General features: G+C 37.0%; 5 protein-coding genes across 5 annotated transcripts; 1 reads left to right on the forward strand and 4 right to left on the reverse strand.

Annotated features, from left to right (window-relative positions):
- On the forward strand, nucleotides 197-2,523 carry LOC105169831. The gene is made up of 3 exons (XM_011090368.2): nucleotides 197-965; nucleotides 1,634-1,819; nucleotides 2,006-2,523. Exons 1-3 carry the CDS (start codon nucleotides 480-482, stop codon nucleotides 2,297-2,299), a joined length of 966 nt encoding a protein of 321 aa, XP_011088670.1. The 5' UTR covers nucleotides 197-479; the 3' UTR covers nucleotides 2,300-2,523.
- LOC105169833 (phosphoprotein ECPP44-like) lies at nucleotides 2,585-3,888 on the reverse strand. Its single transcript, XM_011090371.2, has 2 exons — nucleotides 3,226-3,888; nucleotides 2,585-3,135 (listed from the first exon to the last, which is right to left on the reverse strand). The coding sequence occupies exons 1-2, from the start codon at nucleotides 3,439-3,441 to the stop codon at nucleotides 2,755-2,757; spliced, it is 597 nt and encodes a 198-aa protein (XP_011088673.1). The 5' UTR covers nucleotides 3,442-3,888; the 3' UTR covers nucleotides 2,585-2,754.
- LOC105169832 (lysine histidine transporter-like 8) lies at nucleotides 4,135-6,815 on the reverse strand. Its single transcript, XM_011090369.2, has 5 exons — nucleotides 6,343-6,815; nucleotides 5,839-5,978; nucleotides 5,290-5,732; nucleotides 4,856-4,987; nucleotides 4,135-4,772 (listed from the first exon to the last, which is right to left on the reverse strand). Exons 1-5 carry the CDS (start codon nucleotides 6,690-6,692, stop codon nucleotides 4,284-4,286), a joined length of 1,554 nt encoding a protein of 517 aa, XP_011088671.1. The 5' UTR covers nucleotides 6,693-6,815; the 3' UTR covers nucleotides 4,135-4,283.
- Nucleotides 10,648-13,509, reverse strand: LOC105169834 (lysine histidine transporter-like 8). Its single transcript, XM_011090372.2, has 5 exons — nucleotides 12,946-13,509; nucleotides 12,651-12,787; nucleotides 12,023-12,453; nucleotides 11,388-11,519; nucleotides 10,648-11,271 (listed from the first exon to the last, which is right to left on the reverse strand). The coding sequence occupies exons 1-5, from the start codon at nucleotides 13,398-13,400 to the stop codon at nucleotides 10,783-10,785; spliced, it is 1,644 nt and encodes a 547-aa protein (XP_011088674.1). The 5' UTR covers nucleotides 13,401-13,509; the 3' UTR covers nucleotides 10,648-10,782.
- On the reverse strand, nucleotides 17,522-17,999 carry LOC105169926 (auxin-responsive protein SAUR68-like). The gene has a single exon (XM_011090479.2). The coding sequence runs from the start codon at nucleotides 17,962-17,964 to the stop codon at nucleotides 17,527-17,529; it is 438 nt and encodes a 145-aa protein (XP_011088781.1). The 5' UTR covers nucleotides 17,965-17,999; the 3' UTR covers nucleotides 17,522-17,526.

Raw genomic sequence — 18,057 nt, forward strand, 5'->3', positions numbered from 1 at the left:
CAACACACTCACCAGTCACCACCACCTCACCTCAGTAAGGCTATATGCATGTATGTATGTTTCTGACCAGGAAATTATGTGGGGTGCACAACTAGAACACGAACACAACACATTCAATTCAAAGGCAAACACAATCCATAAAGCACTGCGATCAGCGTCAGACAGACTCCCCTTCCTGAAAAAATTACATAGACAAAAACGATAAATATAAGCGTAAATTTCACGCACAAGAAGACGTATTAACCTCGGAATTCACAAAACTATGGGACAAACAAACCCATCCAAGAATCCAAAATAGAAATTCATTAGCGCGGCCCACTTTTTCAAAACCTTCCGTCTCTGTCTCTGCATTAAACCCATTCCCTCACTTTTTCTTCTCCTTGTTGTAGTAACTACACTACATTCACATTTCACACCTCCATATTTATTGCACACTTCCTCTCCTCTTTCAATTTTCATTCTTCGAGGAGTAAAAGGGAATGGGTGTGGCAATGCATGTCAAATCCGACTCTGAGGTAACCAGCATTGAAGCCTCAACGCCGCCGCGTTCACCCCGGCGCCCGTTGTACTACGTGCAGAGCCCATCCCACTCGCAGCACGATCTTGAGAAAATGTCATACGGGTGGAGTCCTTTCGGGTCACCCACCCACCATTTCCAGTACCACTGCTCCCCGATTCACCATTCACGTGAATCCTCCACTTCAAGATTCTCTGCCTCGCTGAAAAACCCAAGAAACTCTGGTGGAGGAGTTGCCGGGTGGCGGCGGATGCAGAGGAAGTATGATGAGGTTGGAGATGAAGCGGAGGAAGATGAGGAGGGGGAGGGGGAAGATGAAGGCAATGATGGGGGGCAAATGAGATTTTATGCGGTGTGCTTTCTGTTGTCGTTTGTGGTGCTTTTTTCTATATTCTCCTTAATTCTCTGGGCTGCAAGTTTAGCTTACAAACCGAGGATAGTCATGAAGGTCAGACCAAATTTTGATTTTTCATGCGTCTTCCTCTTCTTTCTTTTCTTCTGGTGTCTTGTTGTATAGAATCACTAATACATGAGCTGTGTGCAGCAAACCAACGAGTCGAATCAAGATTCGATTTTGGTTCTTTGTGCTTTCTTTTTCCTTATAGTTGTCCTATGAACCTTCCGAGTTAACTCAGTGTCTAAAATCATACAAGTATGGGCATATCCACCAGTCATGAATGAAAAAGATTCTATGTTTGCTTCGAGTCCACTTGGTCCTCCGTCTTGCCATTATGGAAAACATTTATTGTATTACCGAAAATAATCTTTTTTGCCTAAAAAGGAAAAACTTTCATGTTTTACCCTTTGTGATTTACCTCGATTGAGGCAATGCAACAGTTCTTGCTATATACCCCAAGTTGTTTTCTCAAATGGGTACATACATGTGAACTGGTCATCATGTGGTGGAGGTAATAATTACTGGTGATGATTGAATTAGGAGAATATTAATATATTAATATTGTTTTTCATGAATGAATGTAATATTATATATTAATGAGGGAATAGTGAAGATAAAATTTCTTACTTTGTGGCGCTCTCACCATAAATTACAACTGCAATCGTCTTTTTGGTCAGTCTGCAGTTTTTAGTTGAGTACTTTGATGTGGTCTGTTACAGAGCATTTCTTTCGAGAATTTCAATGTACAAGCTGGAATGGATGCCACAGGGGTGCCAACGGATATGTTAACTTTGAATTCGACGGTCAAGATCTTTTATAGGAATCCATCAACCTTCTTTGGTGTCCACGTCACCTCCACTCCTCTTGAGCTTCACTATTTTGATCTCAAAGTTGCTTCTGGTCATGTAAGTGATATAAATTGTGATGAAAAAAGAGTTTGGACGCTTACTTTTGTATTGCTGATGATATTGAATTCTAGTGTCCATTTGCTGTATGAACAAAAAGTATGCTTAATTTCCCTGTTCCAACATTTTGCTGAAACTATTCTAGTTTCTCTCCGTAATGCCTTGTACGTATGATGAATTGAACAGATGAGAAAGTTCTACCAGTCGAGAAGGAGCGACAGCAAAGTGATAGCAGTGGTTGAGGGGCATCAGGTGCCGCTTTATGGGGGAATTCCAGTGCTGAATAGTGCTAAAGGTCATCCAGAGAGCATGTCTGTGCCATTAAATCTGACATTTGTTGTGAGATCAAGAGCCTACATTTTGGGGAGGCTGGTAAAGCCCAAGTTCTATCTCAGTATCCTTTGTGGGGTTACTATGAGAGGTAACCATCTGGGCAAGCCTCTTAATCTCACCAAATCTCAATCTTGTATTTATCATTAGGCATTCCCAGTCTCTGAGAGGTGATCAATACTGCGTGCCCCTCCTAATCCTATAGCAGAGCTGATTCTTGTAAATAATTTTTAGCAGACTTTGTTTCTTTACTTGGTCATTTCTATGCAATAAGTATGTATGAACTTCAAATATTAAGCAAGTGTTGTGATTTCTTGCAATTGTTTGTGGTTGTGGGGATCTTAACATGAACTTAATGATGAAGCTATTTGATAGCCATATCTTAATTGCCATCTTGTTATCTAAGTATTGAGAGTCACTGTTCTGAAGAGCAAATGATGCAAATTTCAAGTGGACACATTGCATAACAACATAAAAAACCACTTACAAGACGAGAGGAGGCAAAAACTAGTACGAAAATTCCAGAATTCTAAAGAGACAACATCCATGGCCTAATGACAAGACTAAAACTTATCATGTAAGAGAATTGGTAAGCAAATATCAGCTCAGTCCTTCTTCAACTCATTTTCGTCATTTTTGTGGTGTCCAGGCAACTTCTCCTTGATCTTGTCCATTATTCCTTTCTTCTCCTTGGTGTTGCCGTCCGCGGGATGGTCAGATGCAGGTAGAGTTTGAACATTCTCTCCATCTTTCTTGTGCTGGCCAGGGAGTTTCTCCTTGATCTTCTCCAGAAACCCTTTCTTTTCTCCTGGGGAAGCAGCTTCAGCATTTTCTTCATTGCATTTCTCCATAGGAACGCACGTGTCTTTGTGCTCGTTTTCTTCTCCCTCTTTGTCCCCGGATAGTTTCTCCTTGATTGTCTCTTTCAGACCCTTCTTCTTCTTCTTCTTCCTTTCTCCTCCCTCTTCTACTTCTTCCTCACTAGACTGAAAAATGTGGACGACAGGTTATAGATTGATAATAGTTCAGATCTCATGGTCTTATTATGAAATTGTGAGAAATGTGGTGATACTTACGGAACTTGAGTGGGTATGAGTGCATTGAAGTTGGTCCATCAGAGTATGTTTTTCCTTGTCTGTGCTCTGGTTTGCTGCGTTCATATCTGTCATAACAAGATCTTCTTGAGCTTTGTCCTCCTTTCTCATAAAATCAAAACATCCGCGATCTTTAGCCTCTGCAGGAGGCACAGCGGAAGTGTTGTTTGCATGAGCTTGTGGATATTGCTCCGCCATTTGGTTTATGCGAGCAGATATAATAGAAAGTTGAACGAGTAGCGAAAATTTGGAATAGGCTGTTTGTAAAACTGTAGTAAAGCGTCAAGTTGTGAGTGAGCTTGGTGTAAACCTAGTATCCACTTATATAGGCGTAATCCAGAGGGAATGGAAATGGATGGGACTATGCTTCTGCACTGGCTGTACAAATTTTAAATTTCCTTGTCCATGTTTGATGAAAGAAACCACCTTGGACTTTGGTGATGAGATGCCTAATGTCGGTCATTGAGAGGAGAAAACTTGGAAATGTCGGTTTGGACGGCTAACATCACGTATCTGTGGTACTGGTGAGCTCAGAAATTGCGAGTTTAAGGTGAGAGCAGTCCGGTGAAAGTAGTCGTGTTTATGTTATTTTGCTTCTGATGGCGGGTGATAGGGGCACAAGCTCTTCTAAGGAGAATCTTTCTGCCGACCAAATTTGAGTCAAACAAGATTCATTAACCTTGGGAGTTGCTAATTAAGGTTTTCTAAAAAGCAATTCTAAGTATTGATAAATGAAACGGTAAAAGCTTTCTCCAACACTCTGTCTCGGTTTCATCTTAGCACAATGCTTACAGACTGATTTCTTTATTAAACAGTAGTGGTGCATGAAATACTGACTTATATAAATTTTCATCCGCTGAGATGTTCACAAAGTTGAGAAATTAGAAAAAGTTATTGAACAATATTCCTGACCCCGATCGTGGGATTGCATATATGTATCATGTTACAAACTACTCATCATGTTCCTACTCCTACGTATGTGGGTGATTCTGAATTAATAGAATAAAATCTTGAATAGTCAATTTCTCTATACACCTATGTCACCTGGGCTTGAAGAAGTTGGCGTCTACGCCATTAATTATCAAAAACCACAGAGCTGCACTAGCACACATTAAACTCAACACTATGCCTGAAGATGCAAGCCCCACATTTAGGCACCACATTCTGCTAAACCGGGCGGGCTTCTTGATGGCAACCCACATCAGACATGGATAGGCCAGAGTTAGAGGCAACACGATGGAACCTGTGAATGCACCCAAACTTGGCAAGAAGGGGAAAGTTACTGCTACAAAGTATGTCAATCCTCCGAGCCAGACTTTGGTGGCTGCACGGAACCAGCTCGGGCATGCCTTGTTTTTCCTGCTCGTGTATAGGCGCGCTAGGTTGTCGAATACGGGCATGGCGTAGATTTGGAAGGCACACAGATAGTTGATTATGATAATGAGGTATATTGCACCAACAATGTACTTGGATGTGTTGTTCTGGTGGAACTTTGTGAAAGCAGTAAGAATTCCTCCGTTGATAGGTATCTGAGGCAGCGAAGATGAGAATTAGCAGCCTTACTTGAATAAATGTTAGGAGGAGGATGTTTGTTGTAGTAATAAAAAATTACCTGATTCCCATAAGCCCAATGTCCAACTATTGCAAGTGGAAAGAGACAGATAGCAATAATTAGATAGGAAATTGCTACTCCTCTCCACATGGACTTACGCGACGGTTGTTTTCTATTTGTGGGCAGTGTTCCCTGCAATGCAATAAGCCCATGCATGCTCAGGATTATTCTTTATTAGCAGATAAAAAAATTTCAAGATAGCTTAATGTATTCAAGTTCAATTTGAAATGAACCTCTTTCGATTCAAGAGGTGGTAGGTTAGGGTGTGAATGAGAAACTAGTGCATGCCAATAGGAGTGAGTGTGACCCCACACGTAAACTAAATTAAATTGACACGCGACAAAGACTTTTGAGCAGGATTTATAGAAAGAAAGCACAAGACAAAGCTAAAGTAGTCTGAAGTTCCAAATATTTCGACGTGAATTGGGAATTACCTGTATCTCCAGCACCAGGTTGTGTCCTCTGAAAGCAAGAGCAATCATTCCAATACTGTTCAACACATTACGAAACACACCACCAGCATCATCATTATTATTTTGAGGCAGTATCGGCGGCGCATCCACCGGCCTGCCCTTGCTCACCGACAGAACCCATAAAAGGCTACAATACGCGATCACCGTGATTGACCCAATCAGCGAAATTGGGGCTACTGAATTCAGATTACGGACGAAAAAAGCAATGAAAATGGCTAAGCATATGAAGAGCAGGAACCATTGAGCTCCTGTCAAAGACTTGGCCTGGCATTTGAGATTATCTTCGCACATAGCTTGGTACAACAGCTCCATGGTAGTCCCCCCTGATATTATGTACAATGCACATGTGCCGCCTGATAAGTAAAATGTTGGGAACATGGCTACCCACTTCCCCAACTTTTCACCTGTAATAAATTAATGACAACACATACACCCACATGATTAAAACTACTTACGGCATTTTCACATTCCCGTTTTAATTAACACTGAGAAATGATAAAATATACTAACCGAAGGCTACAATTGAGAGGTGAAGAAATCTGCTGTAACGAATTCCATTTTGTGGAGATGGCTCATGAAGATTGACAAGAAGCCATATAGTGTAGAGCTGCCAAGAATATACCAGAGACAACAAAAGTATGCCCCAGAACCTGTAAGCCACTTAAATCAGAATGGAATATTGATAATAATTAATAAAGCTGGTACAATAGCGATGAAAATTAATGTATAAAAGGGTGAGCAGCAGATTTTTCCATGATTCCATCTCCATTCATAAAATGAAGCTGATATTGGGTGTGACGTAACGTGATTGGACAGTGCCTTTTTAAGTCTATTTGGAATCTTGAGATATTTGTAATAAAAGCAACAAGATTAACTAAACAATTCGTACCGCACTAACAAAGATTATAGATATTGGGTAGTGAATTCACTAATGAATTAGGGAGAGATGATATGATAATATAGTTATAAACATATATGGAATTAAGGAAAAGAGATTGAATTAACATTACGTACCATCCAAGTGAAATGAATGCGAAGGGGAGAAGAAGCGCTTGAGTTCCGATCCCAGAACTGAGCAGATGAAGTGCAGCAGTCAAAGTGTTACCCTTTCTGGATTCTGTAATGGGAAGCCAGGCATCTTGTGGGTTCATCTCGCCGGAAAATTCGTCTTCTTCTGGAATGCCTATAATTGTATTCGAGAGCACCTCCTCCACCGCCACGCTTTCTGCTGGGAGATTATTATTATGAATGTTTTCGTGTTCTTCTCTTCCATTCTGATCAGTTAACACGACTTGGTGGAAGATGGGTATTACTTTTGATGATCCTATGCTTGAATCGACACGTACATTCAACATTTCAGGCATGGCGCACAAGAAAACCTACGTACGAATGTATGTGTGGGGATCTCTGATGAGTGGAGCTATAGGTTGTGTGTTGTGTGAGGGAGAAGACGCGCACATATATATATATAGTTGTTGTTGATGTTAAGAGGTGAAGGAAATGGACTCAAAGGTAGGTAGAAAAGAAAGAAGTAGTATAACGCAACGCAAGCAATGATGCAGTAGGCTTACACACACGAGTATTTTAATTTTGTTTTTAAGACATGTGAATGAAATAATGAAGGGTGGGAGGACGAAAGTAAGAAGAAGAAGAAGGGCAATAATGATTTTTCATTAAAAACAGGAAAAGATTAGTTTATGAGGTAAGAGGTGAGGTAAGCAGTTGGATGATGTGCTCATTCCACTTTGGATATATAGAATCATATTAGATGGAGGAAGAAATGGGTTAATAAAATTTATCAACTACAGAATTTGTGATGTAGACAAGATGAATATCCTGCTTACTTTTCCAATCATATTCTTCACTTTTACATTTCTATAATCCTCAAAAATAAATAATTTTGTTAAACAATATTTTATATAAAAGTTATGTAAAATAGAGACAAAATATAATTTTTACTACTTGCAAATAGTGTGGGATATGTGAAAATTAGTGAGTAGAAAAAAATAAGAGAGACACAAAAAAAGTGTTCTCTCTTAATATATACTACTAGTAAATGCGGCACATTCTATGTGCATATTTTTTAAACTTATATTATTTATATTTTTATAGAATTAAAAATGACTTAAAACATATATAAGATAAAAAAATATATTTATACTAATATAAAATGAAAAACCCCTTCATACTCACAAACGACAGTTAATAACACCGTCACACCAACTTTTAGTGATGCAAAAATTGTCATTCATGACAAAATAACTAAGTTATTCAACTTTTCAAAATTTACAATAATCGATAGTTTTTTTTTCTTTCTTTTTATTAGTGTAATGTACTGATTTATATATTTTAAAGTATGAAAGATTATTTATTATATGCACGCAGAAACGGCATGGCACAACGGCTATTATATAAGACAAAAATGAATGAGGAAAAACAAGAACTATCAAAAGATTGTCATTAAAAATCATGATGACTGGGGAAGTTAAAAAAAAAATTTAATTTAAAAAAATTAACATATAAATAAATTAAATACATTAATAGAGTGCTTTTCAATTATATATAGTATAGATAGAGATGGCGACAAAACCATTTAAGATTGGACATCTTTCTATTTGAAAGATTTAAAATTCGAGTCCAACTAATTGATAGAGGCATACCCTTCTAAAAAATAATTTTACATCTCATGTAGGGATAGAAATAAAAATAACTTCCACCAACAATAGAGGAAGACAACTTGACGACCGATTGTGCACTCCACAATGCATGAAAATTCTCTAATGTAATGGGGAGTCTCATTTCTTGAAAATGGTGTCGAAATTCCTCAAAATACATGAGAGAATTTGGCGTGAAATTATTAAATAACTATGAATAACTTCTACAACTAGAGAGAAATAAAATTTGATATAAAATACTTGGTGGTGGAGTGGTTGAACTGTCCACTTTCCACCTCGAACTTGAGGTCTCGAGGTCCACCACTCTTCAGCTCAAGCTCGCCAACTCGAATACGCGGTCCACACGTTTGGGACATGAGCAGTCGAGCTCGAGGCTATACTAGGCGAATGTGAGCCCTGATTCAGTTGACTATGGTTAGCCTTAGGGCTGCACGCGTTCTCGCACACCCCAAGAATAATTAAATGACTCCCTACCCACCCACTCCATGTGTTAAACTCAACTCAGAAAAGTGTTTATTCTTGAACAGAATGCTACACCAGATATTTCATCCGAGAGTAGAGGGCTATAAAATGCTACACTATGATGTATATGTTGGCAATACACATTTATTTACAAGGGCAAAAAAAATATTATATATAAGCTATACAATAAATACATACACCCTACTACACTACATAATTTCCAACACCACTATAAATACTCAAAATATTATTCATTGATTTGACAACACAACAAACACTCTCTTTAAAGATTCTCTCTCTAAAACCTAATTTTACCTGGTGAGTTGTTGTGTCGAGGGTAAAAATTCACATCCCTTCATCAATATAATATCCATGTTACTTATATATATTATAGGTAATTTTTAATTTAATATAATTAAAAATATTACATTTTAAATATTTTATAAAAATTATAGACATATATAAATGTGCCGTACATATTTAAAGGGGAAGATTATGTAAAGTAAGATTTTGAGTTATAAATAATGTGGAATGGGATGTTTGTGGGGGGTGATGGTGCACACACTTATCTGAGCGGGATGTCCTTCACCACTACTCCTTAGTCCTTTCGCTGTAACTGACAAGTTTGGATTTGGGGGGGCTGCTCCTGCTTGTGTTGTCACTCAAATTTAGAGCGAAGCTTGCGGGACCTAAGGCCCACTTGTTTGGCTAAATTTTTAAAAATTATCTTATAAATTTTTATATTTTTATATGATATTTTAAAAACTTATAAGATTTTGAATTTTATTTTAAAATAAACTTTTAAGATATTGGGTACCATAAGATGTTAAAACTTAAGACAAATTACAATAATCTCCTCTGAGGTTTGACATAATTACGAATATCTCTCGTTGTTTGAAAAATTACAAATATCCTCCTAATATTTAATAAAATTTGCAATCTTTAGATTGAGGTATGGAATTATTAACTATGCCCTTACTATATTTTTTTCTCTTTTTTAAATAAAAACTTATAAAAAAAATCAGATGGAGTGAATGAAAAATTTTAAAAATTATAAAAAGAATTATGAATAATTATATTTACACCCCCTTGACCTATGGTCTACTTACATAAACCACCCATATCTTTTAGATAATTACACATACACCTACCAAGATATCAATACATTTACACAAACCACCCCTTATTTTTTTGAAAAATTACAAACACACCCCTTTAAAATGTTAGTATCATTACACAAACTATCCTATTTTCTGACTGTTAGGGGTAGTTTTTGTAATTATGCAAAAGACATAAATAGTTTGTGTAAATAAATCATAAATCAAGGGGCGTAAACATAATTATCCCAAAAAGTTATGCATTTAGTCAATAAAAAAATTAGAAATTTTTAAATATATATATATATATATATATAATTGATATTTTCTTTGTTAATATAATGGTTATTTCTAGTTGTTTAATTTATAATGTCTTGAATTTATATTTTTCAATAAATATAATATCAATATCATATCTTTATTTAACTATAATAATTGATAATTAAATAGTGAAGTATTTTTTTTAATATTAAAAAAATTAAATAGCAAGAAGAATTCTAGAAAGAGAGTTTGTGTGTGTGAGAGAGAGAGAGGGAGTGAGTGAGGAGAGTGTGTATGTGAGAGAGAGTGTCAATGAAAATATTTTTATCTTATTACATATTAATTTTATATAACTTATAAAGTCTTATAAAAAAAAGTTAGAAAAATTAATTTTTTAAAAAGAGTTTATAAAATTCAAAATATTTCATTTTAAAATTCTAAACACTCTTCAAAAAAAATTAGATAAATAAATATTTAGAACTTATAAACTCTATAAAATATTATAAGAAGTTTATAAAGTGAGGCAAACAGCCTCTTAATTAAGTATGTTTTAGTTCATCATCTAATTTGAGATATATGTTTCTAAACATTTCCTTCGCCTCCAACACTGATCTAATTATATTCTCTCAGTTTGTGTATTGAAACATGTCATTTTTATTCAACACTTGCCAAGGAAATGAAAACACAAATATATGTGATTCGATTTCCTGTTCACTTTTAATTTTTGGAAAAAAACCTTAAAATTACTAGCTACTATCATGTTTCTGTTTATATTTATCCAATTAACATTTTTGGGCAGGTGGAGATGGCAAGACCTTAAGCTGTCCCTGTCTGTAACAATCACATACTTGATTCAAATCAATATCCAAATTACACTTAACAAATACAATAAAATTTCCCTCAAACCCAAACAAAAGCAAGTCAATATCCTAATCCAAACCTTAATATATATGTTCAACTTAGTGAGGCTTAAAGAAGCTAACTTGAATTCCGGTTTCAATGACAACATAAATACCCGCGGCAATCAAGATCCCACTCAATCCCATTCCCAGCACTCCCAATCCCCAGTTCACCCACCAGCTTGCCCCATACATCTTTGGCTTCTTCATTTTCAGCCACATGAAACACGGGTACGCCAATGTCACCGGTAGTGAGAGTCCTCCCACTAACCCCGCCACGCTACCCAGGAATGGAATTGCCACCGCCACAAAGAAGCACCCGTACCCGAACATTGCCCGGATGATTACTCGCAGCCACCACGGGCACGCCTTCTTGAACCTCCTTGTGTAGTTGGACTCCATGTCATCAAACATCGGCATACCGTATATCTGGAATGAGCTCAAGGCGTTAACTATGACGAAGAAGCTTATCAACCCTATCACCCCTCGTGCCACATCTCGGCTGTGGAATCCGTACAACGCCGCCAGCATGCCACCATTCGCGGGAATCTGTCAATCCAAATTAACACTCATTTTCAACTTACATAATCATTCTATATATATTTCCTGACAATACAAAAGATTAAAAAAGCTCAATAGCCAGCCGATTTAGACTACTAACTTACCATGTGACCATAAGCCCAGTAGCCACCAATTGCTATCGGGAATAAACACATTGCAACGATCAAATATGCGCCTTTGACGCCTCTCCACATCGGTATACTAGACGGGTGCTTCTCGCTAGAAGGCATGGTGGCCTGCGCGTACAAGTCAACATTTAGTTAGTGATGTGTGGGTAAATCTGGTCGTAGTTATTCGTTTAAACAAGTTATAATATGCAAATAGCTAGTTTCTGAAAAATCCTACACCTCGAATGTTTAGTATTTTTGTCATCTTAAGTACATCTAATCTATTAATTTTGGTGTAGTCAAGAAAATGAAGCAAAATTACTAGGACAGTACTATTCTCCCCTACAAAATTTGGTGCAGCTGGACTTGATTAGTTAGAGATCAAAAGGTGATGTGTAATAATTGACTTTTTTTAAGGCGCCATCTTGGACCGAAAGTCTAAGAAATAATAAAATGGAAATTATTGTATGGAAGACCTCCATTTTTCAAAGTCTTTGCTGTCCTATATTCTTGCCTGTAGATTAAAGATAAGTTCATAAGCTTTAGTTGATTATAAATTATTTATTTTAAAAAAATAATTTTCAATTTCTCATTTGAATAAAGGAAAATCAACTATACCAAGCAAGGATCACCTGAATTTCAAGAATGAGATTATGTCCTCTGAAAGCAAAAGCAATTATCCCAAGTGCATTCAGCACATCGAAGATCCTTGCAATTTCTGTGCTGGCCCTGACCGGATTGTATGAAACGTTGGGCAGCCTGCCTTCAGACACCGACACTATCCACATTGCGGTGCAGTACCCGACAGCGGTGAGACCTCCGATCAGAGAAACTCCTGCGATGGAGTTCAAATTGGGCAGCTGAGACAGAACCACCGCCGCGCACGTAAACACTAGGTACCACTCCACGTTGGTTAATGGTTTGGGATTACTGCAAGTGGCTCCACACAGAGTCTGGTAGAACATTTTGGAGGTTGAGCCCCCGATCACTATTAGAGCCACACAAGTACCACCCGAGAGGTACATAATTGGAAAGGCAACCAGAAATTTGGATAATTTTTCTCCTGTAATTCGTACATACATCCAAACACGATCAGGTAAGAATTTAATTATACATACAAGCAAAAAGTAGCCAAGATTTTAGGTTTACTTAAATAATTTAATTAGAGGACAATTAACTCAAGAAAAACTTCCACAACATGATGCCTTGTTGCAATTATCATTCAAATTCACTATGAAGAAGAAAATTAGAAAAGCTCACCAAAAGTGGCGCTGGCCAACTGCATGTATCTGCTGTATCGGACGCCATTTTCAGGAGACTCATGGAGTTGGACCAGTAAATAGAGTGTGTACAATTGCCAAATGAAGGCCAAAGTCAAGCCAATGATACCCCATGTCCTGAAGATTAAATAATTAGGAATTAATACTGGTTGGTTAACGTACAAGTATCAATAATTAACTTAATAAATCCTCAACATGTACGCATAATATGAATTATATGTATATATATATATATATATCAACAAAACAATAAGGAATTATATATATATATATACCAGCCAAGAATGGTGAAAGCAACAGGGAGAACAAGGGCTTGAATCCCAATCCCAGAACACAAAGTGTGATAAGCCGCATAATACGCATTTCCATTTCTTGACTCAGTAATTGGAAGCCATGCGTCCTGAGGGTCAAGCTTTGTGAGTTTGATTGCTTTCCTCAAAGGGCTGCCCAGTGGGGTTATGAAACGTGGAGTCCTTATAATTCTGGGAGTTTTTCTGTTGGTGCCGCCGGGAGTGAGGAGGGGCGAGCGGGAAAGAGAAGGGGAGTGGTATTGGGAGGGAGGAAGAGAAACGATGGGCGGGGTATGGGCTACGGGAGGCGTTGGAGCCACCGATGCGGGGCGTGGTGTTATCGGAGCTGAGCTCACTGCATCAACAGATGCGGGGCGAGGTGTTATCGGAGCTGAGCTCACTGCATCAACATCGTGCGTAGTAGTATCATGATCACCCATTCTTTTTGTTGTGGGAGTAGTGATGAGAAGTAAGTATAGTGGGTGTTGATATAAGTATGGTGGTAGCTCTTAATCTGTTTGGCCCTCACAAGTCATTTTGTGGAATATGGGTGTTATATATATACATATATAGGGGGGAGATGAGATGGAGGGCGTTGGATTATAATTTTGATTATTAGTTAAATATGAGATGGAGTAACATATTGTTAATGAATGAAGGGTGGGTAACGTTGAAATAAATTAAAAATAAATTAGTATAAAAAAGGCAGGTTGTTAGTGTGTGTAAGTTGACCGGGGCTTTGCATGACAGAAGATTGACTAAGGAAGAAGAAAGCAAAGGAATAGCCAAAATTGGCTGGCTGGCTGATATCATTTTCTTAGAATTCAATGTGCGTGGAAACTTTTGGATTTCGTTCTCATGTAAGGTCGTGTTTGGGTGCTGATCATTAATAATTGCTGATTCATTTATTTCCTTTTCCAATCTCCACTATTAGTACTAGTTTGTCGTTTTTTAATTGGATAAAATTAATACATTATATCAAATTGAATTTATAAACAACACCACATCCACATTATGCATTTATATTAATTAATTTAAATAAATGAAAGTGCATGATTCCCTCATAATTCTTGAAACCATAACTATTGTTGCTGCTCACATTGTTTGAATTTTAAGTTGGGGCAATTAATACGGATGATTCATATGAAACTATGATCTCCTCCTCACTTATAAACACAAGTGGTCTTAAGCAGACATTTCCGACTTTTCCCCGCCACCCTACAAAATATCTAATTCATTCAAATTGGGTTTTATTACATCTCAACTAATTATATGATAAGTATAATATATTTATTATCTGATTAGTATACAATTTAAAAATTAATCAATTATATAATAAGTGTATCATCTTTATTTTATAATTAATTTGATACGATCCAAGTTGATTTGAATAAAAATTTATGAGCACCTTGAATCAGGCCCATAACCACATTCCCTATCCATTATATATAAAATTAAATTAAATGCGTTATGTATGTAATCATTATGTTATATATATATAGATAAACACATATGGCTTACTTAATTAATTTCTACTTATAAATTAATAATACATGTTGTTGTAAACGGTTCATTGTTGCATATGTATGAGATATTTAATTGTGTTGGTCACAAGTTTTAGAGAATTATGAAAGAGAGTGGTGCTCTCCATCCGCAGCTAAAAGCCTTATTAATATACAAAGTAAATTAGTTAATCTACCACAATATAATTACTAAATAAGGGTTTACGTACTACAGAACATTAATGGCAAAAATGAGTGGTGATGGATGGATGAAGAATGTCTTAGAATTTTCACCTTAAGATTGTGAGTTAAGTTGCGGTAATTAGAATGAAGTTTCTTGAATTCAGATTTAGACAACCCCTTTTTATTATTTATTTAACGAACATAACTAAAGTCACTTGTTTTCCGACATACTTGAATGTTTAGTAAGGGCATCTTTGAAATTTCTGTTAAGTAGACAATAATGTCTCCTTTGCTTTTTGGTAGCAATGGAATTAATTAGTTAGACTTAGATGAGGAGTCCATTAAAATATGGTGATGATGCTGATGAATGAATGCCCAATTCCAACACTAATTCATTCTTTGGGCTTATTAACTAACTAAATCCATCCAACTACTACTCTTTTTGCTACTCTAAAATTCCTATTAGACTTTGCAACAATTGTTAATAATCATCTAGTAGCAAACCCCAAATGCTTAGCACCCTTCAAATATACCCTACTCTGATTTGATTCAGAATTTCAGCATCTTTGGTTCTCTGTGTAAAAATCTCATTTTCATCATAGGATAAAAATTATTGAGTACAGGTGCTGCCATGCCATCATTTACAAAATTCGTGACATAAATCTCAGCACCCACATAACGGTATGCTGCTTGTTTCTTGTTGATGGATGTTGTAAGATGATGATGATGAACATCTGCAAGAAGCCGTGGACAAAACCAAACCTTTCTCCACATCTCTGGCTGCCTTCTTTTGCATCAAAGAGGCGACATATCCCATGAACTCTAAATCGCATGCCAATGTGATGGGGCCATCACTTGGTAGTCCGAATTCTTCTTCCGACATTCTTAATAGCTCCCTGAATATTGAACTGTTGAGGTAGGCTATGGGGAAGGATAATCGCCTTTTATCTCTTGTGTAGACGATGAAATGGCCTTTCTCCGGCACTTCTGAGGAGGAATGTTCATCACTTGTGCTAACTTCCCCGACTTTTTCTTGGGAATGATATGCGCTTTCTTCTGAGGGCTGCCACTCTTTGCCATTTTCTTGCCATCTTGATGAGTTTTCTTGGACTGATCATCATGGTTTTTGATGTTTTGAGCTGAAAAAGGATTGGGTGGTTTTTTTATATCCTGAATTCTTGCCAAGTAACATTGAATGATAGTTGTTTGTGTTGAGATGAAGAACATGGTGAAGGGGTCTGGTTAATATATTGTCAGGCCCTAGACAATGCATTCAACATGGCTTTATGATTCTGGGGATTCACAAGTGCAAGGCCATGTGGAATTTGAGGTATAGGTGAAGATTGGAGGGTGTCAATGTCGGTTTTTCTCGTTGTTTCTGCTTTTCGTTTTGTGTTTTTCATGTCTGTTGTTGAGTTGTTGGATGACAAATAGGTTCCAAGTTGCTTGAAATGATCTAAAGCTGGACGCCTGAGAGACTTCTGACAGCCACAAGAACATAAGTTGGATATATGTCAAATCTATTTCTGCTTCTGCATATATTGATACTTTAGCCAACATCTGTAGGATTTTGGTTTTGGATTGAATGAGAAGGGAAATTTGGCTGGTGACATATTGGACCCAGATGCAGGTGAAGGTACCAAACTAGGCAGAATTTGTGGCTCAATGCAGCAAAGTTAAATGATATAGAAGCTACCAAATACTCAATCACCTAACTTGGTCTCCCTGGATGAGAGGTACTAATCATGAAATGCTAGATAGCAAATATGAGCCAACATTTGGAGAATTTACCATTGATCACCGCCTGTTTCCTTTTGTTACTGTCAATTATATTCTGCTTTTACTTGAGACCATAAAGATTGCTAGTGAAGGAATTATTTCTGCTGCCAATAACTAATCTCTATGAAATGTGCAAGTATGTAGATAATAAAAACCCCGAAGGGTCCCAGTGCAAGTTAACAACGATGTGGTTAGAACTTTGGGATTATATTCCTTTTATCTGGTTGGAATTATGAGCCGTACCGCTTCTGAAGATAAACTAGACTCTGGGATGATAATTGTTTCTAGCGATTCCCTGGAAACCAAATGAGAAGAACGCGAAATTGTGTCATTACATTAGAATTCATAAGAAGACATTTCAGTACGTGCTTGATTTTATTAAACGTATCCATATTGATTTATCTATCTTCCCCTGTTTTGGGACTGATGTAATTCTATGGTTTCATGTTATGTTGTTTTAGAAGGAAATTGCATGAAACAGTTGAACTTGAAAGATTTGATTAGCTGTAATTAGTTGTGAATGTTATCATACACATAAAGGGAGGACAAATTCATTTTAGCATTTGCACATGAGCAATGGTTAATTTACATCCCCTTGTTGGATAAAAATGATCAGCAGCCTCTTGAGGCCACATATAGTTCAGAGAAAGTACCCGAAAGTTGATAATAGCCTTAAGCATGCTCATCTAAATGTTTGTTACTTGCAGCTTGACGAGTACAAATCATTAGCTCATGAAACCTGAGATTCATATTATGTATTCAGATGCTTTTCCCAAAGTCATTCTAATGTCTAACTTGACCTCAGATGTCACCATACCCAGCAGTTTTTCTTCATTTTCTCCAGAAAAAATAACACTACTTTTGCTTCTCAATATTTGATATTGCTACTTTGCAAGGACAGAAGAAGAGATTGCAGAATAAGATAAGGTAATCAACTGTGTTCCATCAATCTGATAATAAATGAGCTTACAGTTAGACTTTCAAAGCCAGGGGTTTAATTAACCACTCATTGACTTATGAACATTTTAATCCTATCATTTTTGCCACAATATGGTTTCTGCTATCTAATTTGTACACTTCTGTATGTATTGATTCAGACTGTTCAACGAACAAGCAACTGTTGGTTCATCTGCACTTCATATGAACATGACAATGTGCAGTGGCAACTATTGACTGACTTAAGAAAAACATTGTGCAAATCTCCAGCTCTATCTTGTTGGACGGAGCAAATGAAATAGTCCATGAAGAGTGAATCACATGGTAATACGATAGGCCCATCACTTGGTAGACCATATTCCTCTTCAGACATCTTCAAGAGCTGCCTAAATACCATATTGTTAAGATAAGCTAATGGAACCACAAAGCGCTTCTGGTCAGATGTGTAGACTACAAAATGCCCCTTGTCAACTACAGATGAGCTACTGCAACTATCTGATCCATCATGATTGCCGTTTCCTGGAAACGAAATTCTATGACGACGGATGGCAGTAAATTTCTGCCATTTCTTGGCCATCTTGCTGAGTTTCTTGGCACGGATCATTCTGGGTAAGGAGGAAAAAGTGGAGCTAAATGGAAGTTGATATAATTAAAGTGAATAGATATTTTTAGAAGCTGAAGAGGCGTGCAATGAAGT

Source organism: Sesamum indicum, linkage group LG8 (genome assembly GCF_000512975.1).
Source record: "Sesamum indicum cultivar Zhongzhi No. 13 linkage group LG8, S_indicum_v1.0, whole genome shotgun sequence".
Taxonomy (NCBI): domain Eukaryota; kingdom Viridiplantae; phylum Streptophyta; class Magnoliopsida; order Lamiales; family Pedaliaceae; genus Sesamum; species Sesamum indicum.

Coding starts and splice junctions, on each gene's coding strand:
- LOC105169834 (XM_011090372.2), bottom strand. CDS start 13,400: ATGGGTGATCATGATACTACTACGCACGATGTTGATGCAGTGAGCTCA. Junction 11,520..12,022: donor ATCTCATTCTTGAAATTCAG/GTGATCCTTGCT, acceptor TTGTACGCGCAG/GCCACCATGCCTTCTAGCGA. Junction 11,272..11,387: donor ACTGGGCTTATGGTCACATG/GTAAGTTAGTAG, acceptor TTGGATTGACAG/ATTCCCGCGAATGGTGGCAT.
- LOC105169832 (XM_011090369.2), bottom strand. CDS start 6,692: ATGCCTGAAATGTTGAATGTACGTGTCGATTCAAGCATAGGATCATCA. Junction 5,733..5,838: donor CCTCTCAATTGTAGCCTTCG/GTTAGTATATTT, acceptor AATTTATTACAG/GTGAAAAGTTGGGGAAGTGG. Junction 4,988..5,289: donor ACCTGGTGCTGGAGATACAG/GTAATTCCCAAT, acceptor ATTGCATTGCAG/GGAACACTGCCCACAAATAG.
- LOC105169831 (XM_011090368.2), top strand. CDS start 480: ATGGGTGTGGCAATGCATGTCAAATCCGACTCTGAGGTAACCAGCATT. Junction 966..1,633: donor AACCGAGGATAGTCATGAAG/GTCAGACCAAAT, acceptor GGTCTGTTACAG/AGCATTTCTTTCGAGAATTT. Junction 1,820..2,005: donor TCAAAGTTGCTTCTGGTCAT/GTAAGTGATATA, acceptor TGAATTGAACAG/ATGAGAAAGTTCTACCAGTC.
- LOC105169926 (XM_011090479.2), bottom strand. CDS start 17,964: ATGATCCGTGCCAAGAAACTCAGCAAGATGGCCAAGAAATGGCAGAAA.
- LOC105169833 (XM_011090371.2), bottom strand. CDS start 3,441: ATGGCGGAGCAATATCCACAAGCTCATGCAAACAACACTTCCGCTGTG. Junction 3,136..3,225: donor CTCATACCCACTCAAGTTCC/GTAAGTATCACC, acceptor CACATTTTTCAG/TCTAGTGAGGAAGAAGTAGA.